Source organism: Pocillopora damicornis, chromosome 2, assembly GCF_964200805.1.
Source record: "Pocillopora damicornis chromosome 2, jaPocDami1.2, whole genome shotgun sequence".
In the NCBI taxonomy this organism is placed as follows: Eukaryota; Metazoa; Cnidaria; class Anthozoa; order Scleractinia; family Pocilloporidae; genus Pocillopora; species Pocillopora damicornis.
The window spans coordinates 19,044,969-19,067,012 of record NC_142671.1 but is presented as its reverse complement, the minus strand read 5'-3'; the positions used below and the strand labels follow the sequence as shown (position 1 = coordinate 19,067,012).

General features: G+C 37.8%; 4 protein-coding genes across 4 annotated transcripts; 3 read left to right on the top strand and 1 right to left on the bottom strand.

Moving 5' to 3' along the window:
* The first annotated feature begins 50 nt into the window (after nt 1–50).
* On the top strand, nt 51–2,414 carry LOC113667449 (heat shock 70 kDa protein 1). Its single transcript, XM_027183266.2, has one exon. The coding sequence runs from the start codon at nt 186–188 to the stop codon at nt 2,136–2,138; it is 1,953 nt and encodes a 650-aa protein (XP_027039067.2). The 5' UTR covers nt 51–185; the 3' UTR covers nt 2,139–2,414.
* A 294-nt stretch (nt 2,415–2,708) lies between these two features.
* Nucleotides 2,709–16,447, bottom strand: LOC113667448 (protein O-GlcNAcase). Its single transcript, XM_027183265.2, has 14 exons — nt 16,246–16,447; nt 16,046–16,097; nt 14,736–14,833; nt 14,264–14,394; nt 13,446–13,614; nt 12,945–13,043; nt 9,648–10,439; nt 8,996–9,249; nt 7,828–8,100; nt 7,204–7,308; nt 6,704–6,798; nt 5,906–6,044; nt 5,113–5,271; nt 2,709–4,664 (listed from the first exon to the last, which is right to left on the bottom strand). The coding sequence occupies exons 1-14, from the start codon at nt 16,382–16,384 to the stop codon at nt 4,470–4,472; spliced, it is 2,700 nt and encodes an 899-aa protein (XP_027039066.2). The 5' UTR covers nt 16,385–16,447; the 3' UTR covers nt 2,709–4,469.
* LOC113667450 (uncharacterized) lies at nt 16,436–17,864 on the top strand. Its single transcript, XM_027183267.2, has one exon. The coding sequence runs from the start codon at nt 16,733–16,735 to the stop codon at nt 17,771–17,773; it is 1,041 nt and encodes a 346-aa protein (XP_027039068.2). The 5' UTR covers nt 16,436–16,732; the 3' UTR covers nt 17,774–17,864.
* Nucleotides 17,865–18,007: 143 nt separating this feature from the next.
* Nucleotides 18,008–20,533, top strand: LOC113667446 (uncharacterized). Its single transcript, XM_027183263.2, has one exon. The coding sequence runs from the start codon at nt 18,853–18,855 to the stop codon at nt 20,071–20,073; it is 1,221 nt and encodes a 406-aa protein (XP_027039064.2). The 5' UTR covers nt 18,008–18,852; the 3' UTR covers nt 20,074–20,533.
* The last annotated feature ends 1,511 nt before the right edge of the window (nt 20,534–22,044 follow it).

Here is a 22,044-nt window from a genome sequence, read left to right as displayed (position 1 = left end):
TTTGGCTGTTATCCAAAAAATGACGCAGGCAAAATGATTTATTTATTTTAGGAAACTTATGCACGGTTTTTTCGGATCAGTGATATAAATCGGAGATCGTTTTGTGACGAGGTTCAAATTTTGTCGATACTGAAAAAACTCGGCAATAACTAAGACTTGAAAAAAATCATTAGAAACTAGAGAAGATGTCAGACGAGTTGGCTCTCCCGATTGGTATCGACCTTGGAACAACTTACTCCTGCGTTGGAGTATTTCAACACGGTAAAGTTGAGATTATCGCCAACGATCAAGGAAACCGAACGACCCCGAGCTATGTCGCCTTCAATGAAACGGAGCGCTTGATAGGAGATGCGGCCAAGAATCAAGCAACTCTTAACCCAAACAATACAATCTTTGACGCCAAGAGACTTATTGGTAGGAAATTCAACGACCCCCTGGTTCAATCCGACAGAAAAAATTGGCCCTTCGAAGTAGTCAGCGAGAATGGGAAACCCAAAATCCGCGTGCAGTATAAAGGCGCGGCGAAAAATTTTACGCCGGAGGAAATCAGTGCCATGGTCCTAACCAAGATGAAAGAGATAGCCGAAGCTTACCTGGGCCAGACCGTTCATGATGCTGTTGTCACAGTACCAGCATACTTCAACGATTCACAGCGACAGGCCACCAAAGATGCTGGAACAATAGCAGGGCTGAATGTCAAGAGAATCATTAATGAGCCCACTGCCGCCGCCCTCGCGTACGGTTTGGAGAAAAACCTCAGCGGCGAAAAGAACGTGTTGATTTTCGACCTTGGTGGAGGGACCTTTGACGTCTCTGTGCTAACTATCGACGAAGGTTCCTTCTTCCAGGTTCTCTCCACAGCTGGCAACACACATCTTGGTGGAGAAGATTTCGACAACCGCATGGTGGACTATTTTGTGTCAGATTTCAAGCAGAAAAACAAGAAGGATCTCAAGACCAACCCGAAATCCTTGCGTCGCCTGAGGACCGCATGCGAAAGAGCCAAGAAAACTCTGTCGTCTGCAACCCAAGCTAATATAGAGATCGATTCACTGTTCGAGGGAATTGATTTCTACTCCAGAATAACCCGTGCCAAATTTGAAGAGCTCTGTATGGATCTGTTCCGCTCATGCCTCGACCCAGTGGAAACTGCCCTTAAAGATGCGAAGCTTAACAAACGCAAAGTGCATGACGTAGTTCTCGTTGGAGGATCTACAAGAATCCCAAAGATTCAGAGTCTGTTAGAAGAATTCTTCGAAGGAAAACAGCTGAACAAATCAATCAACCCTGACGAGGCCGTGGCGTATGGTGCCGCTATCCAGGCAGCGGTCTTGTCCGGAAACAGAAGTTCCGAACTCAGTGATATCCTGCTGCTCGACGTTGCACCCTTAAGTCTCGGGATTGAAACCGCCGGTGGGGTAATGACCACTATAGTTCAACGCAATACAAAGATTCCAGCGCAAGTTTCTAAGGAAGAGTTCTCAACTTACTCAGACAATCAAACAGCCGTTACCATCCAGGTGTTTGAAGGAGAGCGTGCCTTCACCAAAGACAACAATCTACTGGGACGATTTGATCTGAAAGGAATCCCCCCTGCACCACGAGGTGTGCCCAGGATCGAGGTCTCCTTCGATGTTGATGCCGACGGGATCTTAACTGTTTCCGCCAAGGATCAGAGCACTGGGAAGAGCAACAACATCACTATCACCAACGACAAGGGAAGGCTGTCCAAAACGGACATCGATCGCATGGTGGCTGAAGCGGAGCAGTACAAGGAAGAAGACGAGAAGAAACGCGACAAGGTAAATGCAAAAAACAACCTGGAGGGCTATGCGCACCAAGTCAAACAAGCTGTAGAAGATCCGAAAAATGATCACAAGCTTGATCCTATAGATAAGAAGATAGCGAAGGACAAGGCACAAGAAGTGATTGCTTGGTTGCAACGCAATCAAGAAGCTGAAAAAGAGGAGTATGAAGAAAAGCAAAGAGATCTACAGCAAGTGTGTTCACCAGTCATGTCCAAGGTACAAGGACAGGAGACCCCGGAACAAGGGCGGGAAAACAACTACTGCGGTGGACCTTCGGGTGCAAGGCCAACCCCCAATAGATACAGTTCTATAGTCGAGGAAATTGATTGACTGAACGCTCCGTAAAGGAGTTGATATTTTGCATTCTAGACTTAAAAACGTTCCTCTTTGGTTTTTAGTAATTAGCTTTTTATCAAATCACGGACTAGAGTAGCTGATCGAGTAACAGACACTTTTAAATAATGAAACTTTAGAAACCTTCTTTTGGTGAGACGAAACGTTTGGTACTAAGTTTTACTAGTTTTACCTATCGGGCATATTATTCCTCTCACACAGCGACTCGTTGCCAGTGTTTTCAGTTTCTATTAAAGGCAGTTTGACATCAAATTGATTGCGTGATCTTTTAGATTTTTTAAAAGGGATGGCAAAGAACGTTGGTAATGGCAGAGGTCTTCGAGGATGATACATGGAAACAAACAAATACATAAATATATAAGGAAATACATTAAAAACATATTCATTACGGGCGTCACCAAATCCTCGAAGAAATTATTTTACTTTCTGATATCTTCGAAATTATGGAGAAAAAAAATTGACTTTCATTTTCGCTGTGTACATGATGAACCTTCCTAAGAACAAACAGAGTAATAGGGTAAACCAAAAAAAATATATCAGGCGCTGTCAATTGAAAACGATCTTTATTCTGTTCATCAGCCATTCGCATAGAGTTTTACACCTTAAGGTAAAATAGTATTTCATCGATGGTATCACTGACGCAATAACAGTTTTTTTGCAGTCCTTGCTGACATAAAACTAAATTCCCTCCCAACATCCAGGAGGTGCGACGCGCAACCTCCTTCCCAGGCTCTTTCAATCCCCCAACCCAAGGGCGAGTAGAAAAGTGACCCTGGAAAGGAGATTGACTCAGCGCGTTCTTTTAGAACGAGCCTCAACAAGACGCAAGTACTATTAGAACAACAACAAGGCTCGCCACTTGTTGTAGAGGTATTAAGTCTTTCAAATTTTCTCTCAACACTCGTCGACAAAGTACAGAAGGGACATTATTAGTCTAAACTAATGTAGACATTCTTGAGCCCGTCACGAAGTCGTTCCTCCCCACAAGGGGAGGAAGAACTGTGTGACGACCCCAAGAGCGCTTAGATAAGGGGCTAAGTCGAAAGAGTTACTTCACGATATTTCAAGAGGTAACTCGTAAAGACGCTTTCACAAAGGCAGACACAAAGTAGCAAAACAGCAGAGAAGTGAAAACATTCGCAAAAAGGAATGAGTATACGCTGACCGCGAGGTAACTCCTTCAACTCCTTATCTGTAATTGACTCCAAACAGTGCTTTTGAAAAAAGCAAAGGGTGACAGAAAACCATTTGCTAACTTTCACAAAAGCAAAGTTAGACATTTAACCAAATATTTTCTTTTTTTAGTGTATTTTTTCTCATGACACAAATAAACGATCTGTGCCGTTCTAGATTTGGTTTGTGCTTTTGTTAGAAAGATCAACAGCTGGTACACTAAATTAATCGACATTTAACCCAGATTTTTTTAACTACGTCACGGAAGATGTCGAAGAATTAGGCTTAAGTTTGGACACCAAGTCCCTAAAACTATATGACTTAAAAAAGCCGAGGATATATTTTCATCAACAATCTCTATACTCCGTAAGGGTTCTGAAACAAAAGTTGCTTCCCACGACAACTTATATGGGAATATTGAGCTAGGAGTAAGGTGAAATTTCTAGTTCCTTATCTCTTAGTCTATCCTTGCATCCTACACGTAACTGTCAGTTAACCCTTTAACTCCCATGAGTGACCAAGACAGAATTTCTCCTTACAACATCAATACAATATCAAGCAGACAAGTGTTGGGAATAGAGAAAAATTTCAGTTAGGGAATTGTTGGCTAATCCTATACCAAATTCTCAGAACTAAAATCACAAGAATTGTATGGCAGACAGTAAGGAGAACAACTAATGTGATCTTGGGAGTAAAAGGGTTCACTCAAAATGTGTAAAAGCAAAGGCCACATCAACCTTATTTTGATTCATTAAATACTTTGTATCTTGCATAAAAAAATGAAATTTGTTCAAAATTTCTTTCCCACATAAGTCACGAATAGCACTGACCAGCTTGAACTCTGGCCAATCAATTTTCATACACTATTTGGATATTTTTCTCTATGATACAGTTGCCATGGCTATACACTATACAACACAAAACTATTTTCATCAATTTAAACCTTAGAGTTCATGACAACCAAAACTTGAGGTATTTAACTTTTTGTAACATCATCTACATTTAGGAGACATAAAACTACAAGGGATCTTGGTTAGTCCTGCAAACTCACTACCCCAAAGTATCAATACAAAGAACACCACTTTTCCACAGAAGAAGAACACAATGATAAATCCAATTACGAAACAAATCTTGTTAAAATGTTCTACCAAAGATAAGCATGTCAGGAGGAGCTGGATCCTTGAGGGGAATAGCATAGAATCCTAATTTGGTGTAGAAGTCCAGAGCATTGTTGTTTGTGGTTGCTATCTCGCAGTGCACACCAGTACAGTCTTCAGCCTTGAGTGCAGAAAGAACACAAGCTAACAACCGCTTTCCAAGACCAAGATCCTATCAGAAGGAAATAGTAGAAAAACACCCTTAGCAGAAAAAAAGAAAAAAAAAAAAAGGAGGTAGAGGTGTTACCATGGTGAACTTATTAGGTGTGTGGGGTTTCAATGACCTGTTCCTCAAACAGTTTCCAATTGTGAAATGGGTGGTTGTTTCTGGAATGGGGGTTGTGAGGTCCTTTTCCCCTAGAGGGGTCTGGGGGCATGCTTCCCTGGCAAAAACTTGAAATTTAGAAGCTCAGAAATGTAATTTCCAGCATTAGAGTACTAGCAAGTTAGACAGATGGCAGATGGCACTGCTAACTAGCTTTTGAAATCTGTATTCTTTGTCTCCGTGGTTAACCACCTATCCCTTTTCACTGATGCATGAAGAGCTCTTTTTTTTTTTAATGTCAACTAAAATAACTATCACTCTTAAGATTCCCTTCAAATATGAAGTAACTTTGTACCTGTGCTCTGGGAAGAAGATGGATCTGTACATGAGCACCAAACTTTAAACACACATCTTCAGGAAGGAATATTTTTGGATTGTGCAAGCTATTGGCAAGTTGTTCAGCATATGTCCATTCTGGTGAATTCCCAACTGGCATCTTGTACTTCTTGCAAACCTGAGAAATCAATTATTTGAGAGACTGAAGTGGAGAAGGGAGAGTGATAGCAGTTACAAAGTACCCGACAGCCAACTCAGTCAAAGGTAATTCAATTAAAGTAGTTTCCATATGTGGTGTATGATGTAAGAAGTCACACTGTCATGCCACTCCCAGGCAATAACATATTTACCTACCCAGGATGCATGACATGAAGACTAACATACATGTAAGAAGCAGTGAATAACAAATCAAATAGCTAAAGGAAAAGTGTTTCCTTCACAACTGTACATTTCAGTTTTCAAAGCTGTAAAGTAACTCTGCTTTCAAGGCAATGATTAACTAGTGTGCACATGTATTCATTGATGGAAATTTACTTCTGAATTCTGATGTCATTGTGGTCTTATCCCAAAATTCAAGTTACTTCTAGTGCTGTGCACAACTAAATGTAACAGAAAGGATACAAACACAATACCAGTTTAGTTGGAGTGCATGACTGAACAAGAATGGAAAAAGAGGTGGAAAACTAACATGGATTGAAAATGGCAAGCTTGAAAATGTAAGACAACACAATCCAAACTTTACAAATACTGCAAAGCTTACTTAATTTTATCATTAATGGGCAAGTCAAGTGAGCAGTCCAATTTTTACATACCTCTGGAAGCCAGTGTTTTTTGAACTGCTCATAAAAGTGTTTGGAATCAGGAGCTGCTACTGCATAACCACAAATGCCATCACCATCTTCCACTACAAACACATGTTCAGGACAGATCTTCAGATATGGACCAACAAACCTGAAAAAAGGACATTTAAATAGTAAGATAAATTGTTATGTTGCTTCCAAAGGTGATAAACAAACAAACAAACAAGCGAGTGAGCAAGCAAGCGAGCAGGCGAGTGAGCAAGCGAGCAAGCGAGCAAGCGAGCAAGCGAGCAAGCGAGCAAGCGAGCAAGCAAGCAAGCAAGCAATGTTTTGTCTCCCCTAGGCACACTGAATATCAAATTTATTTTAACAAAAAAAATTATTTCTATAAAGAAGAGAGAGATAGGGAGAGAGAGTGAGAGAGATGGGAAAAAAACTTTTGGCAGATGCTAAGGACATTTACCATTTTTCAGGTTTGAAGTTTGTCTAGCCTTAAATCCCAAATAGATGTCAAAAGTTTATCCAGTACAAAGCCTCTGCTTGATGGTAATACACAAAGGAGCTGGCACTCTCTTTTCATCTTTACGTAAAGACCTGGCAACCTCAACATCTCACAGAGGAGTTCTTGTAAGTTAGCACAGTTAGAGATATGTGAAGTTACACACTAAACTACTGAGAGAGAGCAAATCTAGGGGATGATGGCATGGCTTCGAGAGTACGGGGGGAAAGAAACTGTAGATATACCTTCTATCAAGAGAACCACACATACACAAAAATAGAAAAACCACATTACTGCTATAAATTACTGACCTGTCTCCTGCCATATTGAATTGTTTGTCAGGAAATAAGTCATGGCCATCTCCCCAGTCATCACATGTGGACACACAAATTTCATACAAGGATTTCTGGTAAGAAAAATCAAATGCAACAAATTGCACCATCATTCTGTTTTGTTGTAAAAAAATTTTAAAAAATATATGTTGGTTGTTCTTTTAACACATGAGTATCTAATATCAACAACACTTCTCCACCCTGCACAAAACCCTTGTGGAAGCTCCACAAATCAAATGTTGCTTGTAACATTAATCCTCCAACCGCTAAGAGTGACAAGCAGCTAATTTCAAACATCAAGGTCATGAGAATGGAAGAAATGACTTAAAAAGCTCTTGATCATTAAACAAATTTTCCTTTTCAGCACCTTAGAAAATGTATAAAGAACAGCATGGAACATGCATGCTGATGTCAGTGTGTAAAGGGCTAAGGAAAAGAAGAGATTTGTTTCACTGAGAAATGTCCATACAATCATGTACCTCATCATCTGCTTGATATGGTCTGATGGTGTAGATACAGGTGGTAGGAATTTCTGGAGCCCTCAAGTTAAACACTTCATGTCCTCCATCAATTGGTAACAGTCTCTATTGACACAATATGCCATGACAGTTTGAGCAATTCACTTGAACAATAATTGTTTTGGGTACGAGTCTTCAATGTGCAAGTCATACATAGGGAAGAGAGGTGATAAAAGTACATTATGTGCTCCAATCCTGTTGAACTGTCAGCTTACTGTAGATTTTAAAAAGGGCTGCAACACATCACGAATCCTTCCTCTTCACACAAAGAAATGTAGTTAAAACAAATATGGTTAAAACCTTGTACTACTGTACAACTGAAATCTAACTAAAGTTTGGACCTAGTTTTTCAAAAGGTGGATAGCACCATCCATTGGATAAATCTTTATCCAGTTGATTGTACTGTGCACTTTGTTAACATTTATCCACTAGATAGCTATTAATCTGTTCAATAGCTATATCTACTCTTTGAATAACTGTGCACTGATTTTCACTTTCATAGTAAGGTTTTTTTCTAACAATTATTAAAATAGGAATCAGTAATTAGATGCACTTCTTTTTCCCCGTTCAAAATGTGCACCATACCTGCAGCTCTCCACACAGACCTCCTCTAAACACCCATGGTTCAGGGTCCTCAGGGAAAAAGCTCTGTCCCTTTTGTTTCTTCCTCTTATTCTTTGTACTTAACCAGTTCACAAATGTGTCTAGTAACTGTAGGACTTCCTTGACATCCCATACATATGGATAGAGATCATACAGCAATGCTCTGTTGGAGGTTTCTGTTAATCTTACAAACATCTCTCCCACTGATCGGCAGATTTCGTGGAACTTTTCAGCTCTCTCAGTCCATTCCGATAACTGAAATGTAGCAACAGAAGAACTTAGCAGTAAAGATGTTTGTTTCTGTGTTCGTCATCTCACTGGACAGAACGTTCAACAGCTCAGATTAGCGTATATGTTTGTAATCACATTGAATATTTCACCAAAAATTTCATCACTACTGTTGTGCTCTGCTATCTCTACAATCCTTGTAAACCCTGTAACTCCCAATCCTAAGATACGATTGTTAATTCTACCCTCTGGCTGCTTAAAATATCCTTGTAAATAAGTTACCATAAAAACCTACAGATAAGCAGCACCTTTTTTCCAAAAATCGTTGTTAGAAATTGGGGGTCAGGCTTATCTGCAGGAATATTTGAAAAAGGTGTTGTGAATGTTGACATTTTCACGTCCAATCTAATGCCTGGTTACTGAGCTTCGAATGTTCTGCTCATGTTCTTGTTGTTATGCAAAAATCTATGGAAAAACTGTGTTGAATGAAGAAATTCTTGTCAACAAATACCAGAAAAAGATCAATCACATGTCAAAGTTGGTAGAAATGATGTTCATTATATTAAAGTGCTAAAAATTACGGGTAAAACTTTGAAGTATTTTCCGTTGCAATGTTAATAGTGAGTTTATGTTCAATGAACAGTGGATGAAGAAGACTTCTCAAGACTCAACTTTGGATTTCTTTTGATTTCTTTCAAAAAACTTTTTTTCTGAAATTTGAGCTGCTAAATTCAAGGTGCAGCTTGTCTGTGGGTGCAGCTTATCTGCGGGTTTTTACAGTAGGTGAATTTGGTGTTGAATCAAGACAACAACTTCTACATAATAATTTTGAGTACTATTTCTTTTTTAGATAATGTATAGATATCATTTGGGAAAAGGTTTCATGTTATTCACCTTAAGGAGTTAAGTGGTTAATACATACCTTATATTTCTGTTCTTGCTCAGTAAGCTCCATAAACTCTTGTGAATCCTCTTTTATTGCGTTGAACTTAAGCCATTTAAAATCAGCAATAATCTGCATAGCCTTTTGACCATGATTGTATGGCAGGTAGAATAAATCTACCAACAACAGTAGATCCTCAACACTCAGTGGTGTTATTGCAGGTTTCTCTTTTACTTCCATCACCTCCATTGGCATCTCTTGCTCCTTCTTTACCACTTCTTCAATCTTAGTTTCTGCCATTTAATTACAAAGATAATTAAATGCATATATTTGGAGTGCAGGTTAAACGATTAAAGAAAAACCTTGATTTAAAAATAGTAAAAGAGATATTCCCTTCAAAAAATTGTTGCCTTCTTTACTGAAGACAAGCATCATTGATGTCAAGTTTAATTTGAAAAGCTTCTTCAAGCCTTTTATGACATTAAATCATGGGTTGTATAATCTTGATTTGCCAGATAGTTTTACAAACAAAACTAATTTTCTCAAATTAACACAACGTTGACTGACTTTTCCATGACCTTAAAAAAATTTTCCTTAACTTTTCCTGACCTCTCATAACTGTGAATACTAGTAAGAATACCTCAATACCCATAATCCTTTTTAAGATTCTAGATGGTCTAATGTTTCATACCTGGGGAAGGAGAAGTGGCCAGCTTTTTCCTACTATTTTCCTTTGCAACCTTTATTGGTGAGGCATTCACTATGGGTGAACAAACAGGAGAAGTAGCACTTGTAGTTGATGTAGCTTGAGCTACCATAGGGGCTTGCACCTGAACTGCCATGGACTCTGGCGTCATACTGTAGGCACCACTTTTTGCATAGGTTCTGGAAGTAGCAGCTTTTACCTTAGAGAATTCCTCTAGCCAAGCAGACACAGCCTCTCGCAGAGCAGATTGGGGGTTATAAGCAATGCGACTGGTGGTGCTCTTAGCTTCACTTAGCGATGTACCACTCTCTGTTTCCATAGCTCCCTCTACCTTGACACTTTCACTATCTGTTTCTGGAGAACTATTTTCTTCAGCTGTGCCTTGATCAGTTTCTTTATTGGTGTTTTCATTTCCTTCACTCTCTATGCTGGCAAGAAGATCTTCCTCCATAGGCTCACTAGAGTTACTTGACTTCTCTGCCTTTGAATCAATACTCATAGGTTCCTCAGCAGTGCTAAGTGAGGAATCTTTCAACCATGAAGAAAGAGTGTGGACAGCAATAAAGTTACTTTCAAACTCACAGTTAGGATTGGTCAGTACTCCATTGAGCATGGGGATTAGCTCTACTGGCCTTCCATCATAAGGTCCCAAGAAGACTCGACGCTGGTCATAGTCATTTGCATGAATATTGTCCCATATGACAGGTCTGCGCTTCAGCACATTTGTCAGTGTTTCAATAGTTTGAGTGCTGATCACTTTTGAGACTACCTTGGGACCTAAAATGATTGAAGCAACATTGTAAGACCTATGCCATGTTGAGTGCCTTGACACAGAACACAGACACACATGTAGGCTGCTACATACAGGCACGTCTAGTCTTTCTTTCCCAAAGCCAGCATTTTTTAATAATCCACTATACTTTCAAAGGAAAAAATTTTTTTTCTGTTGTTCAAAATTTAAACTAACCAACTCATTTAATTCATGCAATAGCATAATTTGAAAAACCTTTTTGAAAGTAAGGCATAAATCCAATGAAGTAAGAACCCACTCTGCTTTTTTCTTTCAACTTTCTTCACCTTTTCATGTTTTTTTTTAAAATTAGATTTCTTCCCAAAGTTTAAATCAAACAAAGTCAATTTAAAACAAGCCAAAATCACACAAACTTTATCTTTAGTTAGAGTGAGCATTCTTCATTGAAATTGAACCATACCTTTCAGAATCAGAGTTGACAATTATAAAGGTCTAGAAACATATTCAAAGTTTGGTAAAAGACATTGCACCCAGCCACACCTGAGAGTTACTTTAACAGAAGTTTCATGAACATGGATTGGCACCAATTTTTAACGATAATAAACCAATGGAGACCAAAGACAAAACTTTCACTCAGCTGATATGGGAATTTGTAAAGTTGATTTGCTTTCCATGAGAGTGGGGTTATCACATCAATACACACAACATACAAAAAGACTCACATACTTCTTCAAAACCAACTACATAACCAACTCAACAAACACAAAAACGACACACATACAGGACAAAAAGGCACAAAATGTTACAGGACCATTATGTACACTAGTCTACTGGCACAAGTCAATACAGTTTGGCCTTTGTCTGATTCTCTTATTTTCTTTGTATGTAATAGTTTAATCTTAGTACTCAAGAGTGCCAGAAAATGCTTTGACAACACTATGGCCATGTAACATAAAACAATAATTCTATTTTCAAGTGTTGCTTTCCCTTTTTGATTGGAAATGACAAAGTTCACTGTTATGTTGAATAGTTCTATAAATTCAATATTCACCAAAAATTCTCTCTCAATACAAGTTACTTTGCCAAATTCAGGCGAAATTCAATTTTTTAGTTTGTAGCAAAAGTATAAACAAATCATAAAAACTTGTATACTTCCCAATACTTGAAAAGAACAAAAAATGAAAATAGAATTATGTGCTGGATTGCTCACAATATTTAAAACATATCATCCTTTGTTTACAAATCTAACCAATCTATGGTAGGTTTGCTGATAATTTTTCAAGAATCTTTCCTAATGACCAACACTGCAGTTTAAGTCTGAAAGGTCAGATTTCACTGTAGCTGAAGTTTCACAAATGAGGTTCAGTTGATCAGGGGTGGTCTTTTTTTCATAAACAAAGGAAAACCAGCTTAAATTTTGCAAGAAATCCTTCTCATCACTGTTGATTGTTCTTTGCAGGAAGGTACATCCATTAAAACAATTTAAAACATGCAGAAGAGATCAAATACATGCACACTGACTGCAAAGAACATCAATCAACACATTCACGTGGCAAGCAAGGAATGATGTAGTTCAAGATTCTTCCCTGAGTTTATTAAATCTGTTTATTCCCTTAATAGCATTACAGCGAGTGAAGATTTTGACAAGTTTACTAATATATTTCATATCATGATCCTGCACCAAAACTTAATATCATTCAATTGATATCAAGATTCTACAGAGATGTTAAATTTGATTTTTTACTCTCTGCATCTTGTTTTTTTTTTTCCCTTTTTTTTTGTTTTGTTTTGTTTTTTTAATGTTTGTCTTAAGTGTGGGTTCATAATTTGCCTGACTGCAAAATGCCAACCAAACCTGGAATATGCAGTGTTATCCACTGTGCTCCATTTAAGAAACACATGCAAATGCTTGTAGGATTAAACCCCTTCATTCACCTATACTTAGGTAAATGCTTGTATGGCAAATATTACATTTTCCATTCATGTTTTTTTTCATTTTTACTGAGCCATTCAAAAACTTTGGTCTATAAAAACACACAACATTAAAAAAATCAGTAAAATACAGGCTATAATCCTGCAAGCATATTGTTGTTTAGAATTGTTAATTTTTTGGTTGGGCCAAAATTTCTTTTGAGTTGGCTAATTTGTTTATGCTTTTTAGCTTGAGCTCTTTCTTTAGTTTGTTTAAAGGAGGACTTTTGTTCTGTGTTAACTAAGTTCAAACTTCTTCGGATCACCATGATCAGAAGAACTTTAAACTGAAAGATTAAAAACATTACACATGAGTCCATGAACAAATTTGGAGACAATTTAGAAAATCTTGAAAAGCTGGCTGGCTGGCAGGAAAGGAAAAACTAAGATGCAACTGTACCTTTAACCAAGCATAGAAGAATCAGGATAGGATTTGTTCCTCACCAACACTGCTAAATGGAACAGGACATGTTGACAACAAAACCAGCATTCAGCAATAATAAATCAAAAGACAAATGAAAGCCACAAAATAAGAAAAGTAACAAAATAAAATTGGTCACCTGTCCACATAATGTTTATCTTTGGGTTCAGTTTGTTTCCCAGTGTGATAAGGTAGTCAGATGTCTCTACAGATGGAATGGCTCTTGTGCCACAATATTCTACACAAGGAAAAAAAAACAGCATCATTCCAAAACCATGGTTACAATTTCTGAACACCCTCAAAACTTGCAGATAGCACAAATTCCCCTTACATCTTCACCAACTTTTTCTCTAGAGTGGGGTAAGGGAGGTAATAAAGGAAAGGACGTGGGGAGGGAGTGTAGGAAAGGGAAGGTCATTACATACACTGTATTGGTAAGATGCACTAAACTTCTTTAAGAGGACAAGGTTTGGTTTAAGTGTCTCAAAGATTTATTGGCCTGAAGATTGTACAATTCTGCCATGAAAAAGTTACTTATCTGGTATAACAACTTGTTGCTACTAATTCATATTGTTGTTAAATACAACAAACAAAAGAAATCCTGCACTTATATCTGAAGTGGATCAGAGATTTACTGTACCTGTTGGACAAAACAGAAAGCTTGGGCATCCCAAGTGTTTGTACACATTATTTGTGATTTCCACCTGAGCATCTCCAAATGAACTAAATGCATCAAGATCAGCACCATGTAACTGTGGATCAATGTCATCAAATAACAGAGCAAATGCTGTGCAACCAAGCTTCTGCACCTGAAAAGAGAAGAGCAAATGGTACAATTAACTTGTTTTCAGTTTTGAGCCTGTATTCTCTAGGAAGCTCAAGCTTGCAAATATGCAGCTTACAATCATTGGAACTCAAGATAAACCTCTTCTTTGGAGGGTACTTGAAAGGGCTACTCATGTGCATCCAAGAGAAAGTCATGAGGAATACCAACACTAGCACCTAGTGATTCTGATGCTGTATGAGCAAAAGAAACAACCTTCCAGAACTTCTCTATCCCTGGATGGCTTTTACCAACTTAAAATATACTTACCGTATTTACCTGTGTATAGGTTGACCTTTTACTGCCTAAAAATCGGTCCAAAAAATCACTCTCGACTTATACATGGGTCAAAATCTGAGATAAAAAAACTTTCAACTTCGTCGACTTGTACACAGGTAAATACGGTAAATGACAGAACTTGCAATTGATCCTGGGGATAACAAAATCTAGATAAGACTAAAACCTCTAAAGGACACTAAACAGTGAAATACTATAATTTAAGTCCAACACCCCTGAATATATTTTACTAACTATTTAATAATTTTCTGTTTTTTTCTTTTTCATCCATCACTGTTTCGGTGACACAAAAAAGTATTCTGCAGAGATCTAGTAACAACAAAGAATACTAATTGTACCTGATCCATTTTTCGTTTGAGCAGCTGTACGTCTCTTGAGCTTGAAAATAATATATCAAGTCCAGGGGACAAGGCATAGTAGAGAGTTATACCACATTCCTTTGCTGATACAATAAGCTGTTTTAAATTCTCTGTGAATGATTATAAAGAACAAATAAGATAAATTATTTGAAGAATGTTGAACTGGCAATTTAAAGGTTTAGAAGCTAATGGACTTTTCAGTAAATGCAGAAATTTTAGCTAAGCAATTGTTCAGTAAAGCTCAATGAGCACTTCTGAGGTTATGCACTTGCTGTTGTTTTCTAATTCAAACTTTAGCTGGCAGCCTAATTTCTAAGCTACAACACTGCCTTAGTAATAAATTTATGATATTATCTGTTGAACTTTCAGGTAAGTGAAAGAAAGTACTCTCCAAGGAAACCAATTTGCTATAACTACTTAATTAGGAGACACTGAACTCAGTCTAATTTACCAGTTTCTTCTGGACTATAGAGGTCTCTCCACAGTGCTCTGTGTTTGAGGTCATCTTTGGGAGCATACAAGTAAGTATTCATTCCCAGCTTCTTTATCCTAACAAACAAAAAGCAGATTGGCCTCATTTATCTCATGTGTTACGTCTAGAAAACAAAAGAAAACAATCAAACCTCCATTATCCCGACCTTCATCATCCAGATTTTTTTGTTTATCCAGAGTAGCTTCTCTGGTCACATTTGTTTTATGAATAACATAACTAGGACACACATACACATGCACACAATCTGTAACACTTTTTTTTTACATCAAACAAAGCAAGTGCAAGGAAACATCTGTTGAAATTAAATTTGTTCCACTTTCCAACTATTGACTACTTTTAATAAGACATGTGCATTAGTTTGTAAACCATACAGTGCAATTCAGAGCCTAGAAAGGTGCAAAAAGTTGCATTATATTTTGTATTTTTTCTTCTCCTTTTTTCCTTTACTACCAGATAAGTATGTTTCTAGTTATTATCTATTTTTTCATAAAGTATAAAACCTTTAAACTCTCAGAATGACTAGCATCTAATTTCTCTTGACAATATTGCCACTAAATCACACATTAAGGTCATGAGAATAAAGGAAATGACCATCAATGAAAGAAGCTTTTGATCGGTAAACAAATTCTCCTTGTAAAAACCTTAGGACATGTATAAAGAACAGTATGGAGAATATACATACTGATGTGAGGGTGTAAAGGGTTTAGGCACACAACCCAACAAAATTGTTCATTTTCCCCACAATAAACATTTGAGGGTTTTGGATGACAAAACTTGATTATACATATGGCTTGGTCAGAAATAAAACAACCTCTGACTGAAAGGGTATTATTCAATTTTAAATAAAATTGTTTCAGTGTTGTGAAATTAAAATAAATGAATATTCCTTGTTTACACAACAGTTTTCCAAGCTGTTACACGAGACAGACCATGGTCATAACTTTACATCCTTGGGCGACAGAAAATAAAACCGTGTAATATAAAATATATCTTACATTGAAACCAATTAAATGTAATTACTTCCAAAGAAAGTGCTTTGAGTGTAACCTGAAATCGAGCTGAAGAAGATGATTTCCCTAAACTCAAACATTCCTACTTAATCGCGGAAGTCTGATTACAAAAATAGTATGCTTAGAACATTTATCACAGCTGTACAGAGCGAAGTTACTCGTCGTTAACTAGGTAGCGTCTAAATAAAAGTTTATTTTGTGTAAGCTTCTGTAACCGAGCTAAGTCAAATGTCACGGCCGATAATGCAGATCATTTACCTCAAAAACAACTCTTTGCGCTGTTCAAGTGTCCACGGTCTTCCATAGAAACCTGTCAAAAGTTGATAAGGAAAAGAGTTATCAAGTTATGTTTACAAAAGCAAGCTTTCGAAGAAGATAATATTTCCTACAAGGTGGTTTTCGTTCGGCCCTTTACGTTCGTCTCGGATTCAATTTAGCAGCAAGAAAAAAGCTCTTACCTTCAACAACCCCGCTAAGAAACTCTTCGCTCCTAGCTTTAGACGTATCTGAACTCATCTTAGTTCTTTTCTTGGATCCTACACGAATTTTAGGTTTTGAATTTTTTAGAGTACGAACCCTTTCAGAGAACGCCTTCATGGGTACCTTCTCGACCTTCTCGACCTTCTCAGCTCCGGCCGGATTGTGCGCAGTATCAACACTAAATCACGTTTGTCCGGTTTTCGCGATTCCCGCGAAATTCCCGCGCCCGAGGGGCAAAAACACCTGCAAAGAAATTAACACTGATGAAAAAGCGGCTTTAAGGGTTTCAAATGAGCAATGCACGTATGGAATAGGAGAGGCAAGTAACCGCGGTAAAGAGAGGTTGTTAACTTGTGTGACCCCGTGCATCCTTCTTTATTTTGGTCCTAGTTCTCTCGGATGCTGCCACGATCACATCGTTATGGTGGCCACTGTACATCGTTACTTGGGGGTACCTGCTAGAACATGAAAGTCAATCAAAATAACTGTGTTTCTGTAATAAACATCCCAGAGTATGTTGCAAAATGTGTTTGTGGTTTTGATTACAATCCAGCTTTGGATTTGTATGCAACGTTTAGTTTCGAAGATGGTATATCAGTTTGGGATCCCAGTGATGGACAAGTTGTTGTCAGATTTGAAGACTCCGATGAAATCCTCTCTTTCCTGCTCTTTTTACCGGGAAATCGCCTTGCTATGAGCTCTTCGTGCCCAAATCATGGAGGTACCATCGAAATCTGTACTTTTGAGGAAGACAAATCTATGTCTGATAAATTTGAGATCGATTCTAAAGATCTCCCCCTAGATCTACCAGGAGCCATTGCTTTGTCTCCAGGAGGGAATATTCTTCTCTCTGGGGAAATTTATGGAGATCTTTTCGAAATCTTCATTGATTGGGCTAATTCAAAAGTTCTGAAATCAAGAGAAATTGTTTTTCCAAACGAAGGGACCGTGGTTATCGAAGAAGATGTGACAACAGAACTACTTTCTTGCTCTCAGGATTTCGGTGTTGTACAGTGCAACTTTCATCAACCTCACTTCGAATCCGACTCTTTCTACGAATTGTTAGCTGCAAAAGTGAATTTACACATTGAAGGGGAGGCTCAGATCCAGGGTCACGAGAAAATCACATATTATGTGCTTAATGGAGAAGAAAAACGAATCTCACCGCACGATTGTCTTGGTGGACTTGTTCACGATGGACAAAATCTTATCATTGCAAATGGAGATGAAATTGTGTTGTTGGAGTCAGCAACAGAAGGGAGCAATGCACATGTGATTGCATCAGGAGTTAAACCTTCACAAATAAGGATAAACCATGAAGGCCAATTGATGGTCTGTGAGAAAAACACCATCAAGTTGTTTGAATACAAGAATGAAGTCAAGTCACTGCAGAGACTGTGCCGACATAATATCAGAGAAACAATTGGCACTAATTGTGCTGAAAGAGTAAAAAATTTAGAAATTTCATCTTTACTGAAAGATTACCTGTTGTACAAAATTAAATGAACCATAAATGTATTTAAAATACTGTATCTACATCTGTTTTCCCAATAAACAGATTAACTACCATTTTCAAAATAAAAATTACTCTTAATTAGTCTGTTTCAGGCTATTATTTTGTGGAGATGTGCCTAAGAGTGGGATAAGCAACAAACAACTGATGTGGTCATCACAGAAATGATCCCTGCTATTTTTTGTACACACACTATTTTACTTGTTTCCAGTAATCATATGGCTGGCAGGGGTCACATTACTCTCTTCACTTACCACAAAGGCACAGAAATAATTGTTTTAAAACTGAGAGAAAATTAAAAATGGTTATCTTGGGGTGCCCTCTTGACCTGGTGTTGAGCACACATAGCAATAACCATTATGACAGTTTTAATGAAGTGTTTTTGAGCTTGTTTTATAAACATGACTTTACCTCCTGTGTTATTTTGTATTTTCAGTACTCAAATAAAATTAAGTCTTTCATAAATTCTTTTTCCTTCCCTCATATTATGCTTAATCCCTTTAGTCTGCCCTAAGCCATGTTCATTAAATACCACACAACTGTTAAATCACTTATGCTCTAGAAATTAAGCTTGGGGAAATACAAGGTAAATGAATGGACTACAACCCAGTTGACTTTCTCATATCATCAATATTTTGGAGTAGACCTTTCCCCAAACAGGTGCTCACAGGACACCAAAGGAAATAAGTTGTACAAAATCAATATTTTCCACAATCATTGAATAAGTTAGTTACTAACTTAGATTACTGAGAAGAGGAAACTACTCAAAACATTTTGCCATTTTAGGTCCGGTCATAATGACCACATGGATTTTCTAAGTCTTTTCCCTTTCATTCCAATCATTTATTTGACCTTCAGTCACACATAGACAAAAATGAAAGCAATGTAGAAATCATATCCTGTTCCACGCCATTTTGTTCCGTATCCCTCATTTTGCGTTCCTTATTCCATATTTCCTAGTCTTTGCCCATGTGACCAATTAAGGGACCTGCAGTAGCTGGGAAAGTGAGGCACAGAGTGCTCCTGAGGGTTAAGTACCAATATTTCACACCGTAAAGCTACCAGTTGGAAGATGAGAGTTATCCCAAACAACTGTGTTTCTGAAATTAAATACCCAGAGAGTATAGCAAGAGCAGATGGTGTTGATTATAATCCAGTTTTGAATTTGTTTGTAACGTTCAATTATAACTACGATGGTGCATGTGTTTGGGATTCCTCCACTGGAAAAGTCTTAGCTAGATTCGATGAATTAGGTGAAAACTTCCGTGACGTGCTGTTTTTACCAGGAAATCACCTAGCTGTAAGTTCGTCAGAGGCACATCACGGTGGCTGCATAAAGATCTGTTTCTTTGAAGATGGCAAACCTGCCTCTGTTAAATTTGTAATTGATTCCGAAGATCTTCCCGTGGATTATCCAGGAGCCATAGCTTTGTCTCCAGGAAGGAATCTCCTTGTCTCTGAAGCATTTAATGGTGGAGATCTCTACGAGGTATTAATAGACTGGGATAATTTTAAAGTTCTGAAATCAAGAGAAATTATCCCCTCAACAGAGGAAAGCGTAGAAGATCAGATATTACAGCTTTCCTGTTCTCAGAATTTCGATGTTGCAAGGTTTGATATTTCTTCCGATGCAATATTAGTTGCAAAAGTGACCGAATTTAGCACTGAAGGGAAGGCACAGACCCAGAAGCAAGAGGAAATCACATATTATGTACTTGATGGAGAAGAAAAACGAATCGCAAGCAATGATGGTTCACATGTACCTGGACTTGCTCATGATGGACAAAACCTAATCATTGCCACAGAAAATGAAATTGTATTGCTGGAGTCAGCAACAGAAGGGAGCAATGCACTTCTTATTGCATCAGGTGTAAAACCTTCTGGACAAATAAAGATAAACTGTGAAGGCCAATTGATGGTCTGTGAAAAAAATGCAATCAAGTTGTTTGAATACAAGAATGAAATTCGGTCACTTCAGAGTTTGTGCCGGCATTACATCCGAGAAGCAATTAGCACTAATTTTGCTAGAAAGGAAAACAATTCAATAATTCCATCTTCGCTGAAAGATGATGATGACAATGCTGATGATGGGGATGATGGGGATGATGGGGATGATGATGATGATGATGATGATGATGATGATGATGATGATGATGATGATGATGATGATGATGATGATGATGATGATGAGGATGAAATCAGAGAACCAATTCATACTTACTATGCCAAAGTAGTACACAAATTAATTATTCCTTCCTCAATGAAAGATTACCTGCTGTACAAATCAAACTGAGCTAATGAGATAACTAGAGTTATTTATGGGAAATCCTCATCAGTTAAACCAACGTCTGTGTGGGTCTTGTCTTTTCCCTCATAGCTGAGGATTATTAAGTTTGCCAACCAAAATGAAAGGGAAATAGGAGAGTGACTGGAATTGTGTCCCTGAGTTAAGTGCATTTTCAGAGTTGCTTTGCCTGAGTGAAACCAAAGCAGTAATGATATGTTATTATCTCCTTTGAGAAGAATATGATACACAAATATTGGTACATAACAGTATTACACTTACTACGATGTAACTGAGATATAACTACGTGAATTACATAGTTTAATCTATAGATTAGATATCTGTTATACATTAAATAGTTCAACTGAGTTTCAGACAGCCAGCCAGACAGTTTTAGATCAAAAGTTTTAAATTTCATTTAGTTATTAATCAGAGGAGCTCTTTGCTTGAAATAAAAAGAAGACACCAGGAATGTTTCATAATGCTCCTTATGTTGTAATATTTGTCTGCCGGAGGGATATTTTTTCTTATTTATAACAGTTTCATTCGGATAATTTATCAAACCTTAGGCTCTTTGTCGGAAAAGGCAGAAATGAGGTTAATGCTTTATTTATTTGATAGTATCTTTTGTTTTTAAATAATTATGGTCCCAACAATCCCTGTTTGTACTCATTCTGACTTAAATTGCTAATAATTGCTTAAAGTAAGAAATGGCATGAGAGTATAGGCTCCCTGGGAACCATGGGGGGTAGCAGAGCCAGGCAGTTGTTAAACAGTCAGAGTTAATTGCAGACCAAACTTGCACACTCACTCTCAAAAGAACAAAAAATAACAAAGATAACACTGACTTGCACACAGAGACATGACCTATGAATTAGTGACTACAACTCACAACTTATAATATTAGGAGGGAAATATAAAATTTTTATGAATAGATACATTTTATCAAAATCTAAATGTAAACACACAATAGCTACATGTATACAAACATCTGATAACACTGGTAGAAAATCTAAGGTATGGTATGATTTTTCAGTAAGTAGACAGCAACTCACCACAAGAACAAAATAACCATTTATTTTGAAAGTCATTCTTCCTTACATAAACATCATAACAAGGCTAGCAGTGCACCCTGATACCGAGGCTACCTAGCCTACCATACATAGCATCCTTTTTCCCCTAAAAAAAAAAACGGCTCTATCGATATCTGGCATTATCTTCAGTAATCACTTCATAAGACTGAGTTCCCACAGGTTTGTCCACTCTCACTTTGACAGCCTCATTAGATGGACTTTGAAGAGGAATTAGATGCACTGTATCTCCACTTTTAAGCTCTTCAATATCTTTGGCTCCTTTGTGGTAATTACTCGCTTGATGTTCCTTGTTGATTAGCAGCTTGTCGTGGACATTATGATCAACTACTGGTCTAAGGAGCCGTGGTAAGGTAGGGACTTGGGTTCTTGTCTGTCTGCTCATGAGTTGTACCACTGAGCTATTGTCCATTCCCTGACTGGGTGTGTTCCTGTATTTGAGAAGTGCAAGATAAGGATCTGTCTTGGCCTTTCTAGATTTCTTGATAACTGCCTTTGCCAACTTGATAGCTGCCTCAACTTTCCCCTTACTCTGAGGGTATGTCAGGGAGCTTGTCACAAGAGTGAAACTCCACGGATGACTGAACTCCTTAAATTCATGCGAAATAAACTGTGAGCTGTTGTCTGACATGCACATCTCTGTGCCTAGCAAATTGGGTCTTTAACTTCTGGATCACTGTTCCTGACCACATGTCCTCAAGAAGATCAATTTCCCAAAACAAGGAGTAGTAATCCACACAGATGATGTAGTTACAACTCCTGTAACTGAACAGGTCAATTCTAACATTAGCCCAAGGTCTATCTGGGACTATATGGGAGATCAGCGTCTCTTTAGGCTGTCTCTAGTCATAGGATCTGCAAACACCAATGAACTGTTGGATCTCACTAC

Excerpts from the sequence above, each read along its gene's own strand:
- LOC113667449 (XM_027183266.2), top strand. The coding sequence starts at position 186 with ATGTCAGACGAGTTGGCTCTCCCGATTGGTATCGACCTTGGAACAACT.
- LOC113667448 (XM_027183265.2), bottom strand. The coding sequence starts at position 16,384 with ATGAAGGCGTTCTCTGAAAGGGTTCGTACTCTAAAAAATTCAAAACCT. Across the intron at positions 13,044-13,445 it reads CTTTCTGTTTTGTCCAACAG|AATATTGTGGCACAAGAGCC; the intron begins GTACAGTAAATC and ends TTCCTTGTGTAG. Across the intron at positions 9,250-9,647 it reads GGCCACTTCTCCTTCCCCAG|AAACTAAGATTGAAGAAGTG; the intron begins GTATGAAACATT and ends ATTAAATGGCAG.
- LOC113667450 (XM_027183267.2), top strand. The coding sequence starts at position 16,733 with ATGAAAGTCAATCAAAATAACTGTGTTTCTGTAATAAACATCCCAGAG.
- LOC113667446 (XM_027183263.2), top strand. The coding sequence starts at position 18,853 with ATGAGAGTTATCCCAAACAACTGTGTTTCTGAAATTAAATACCCAGAG.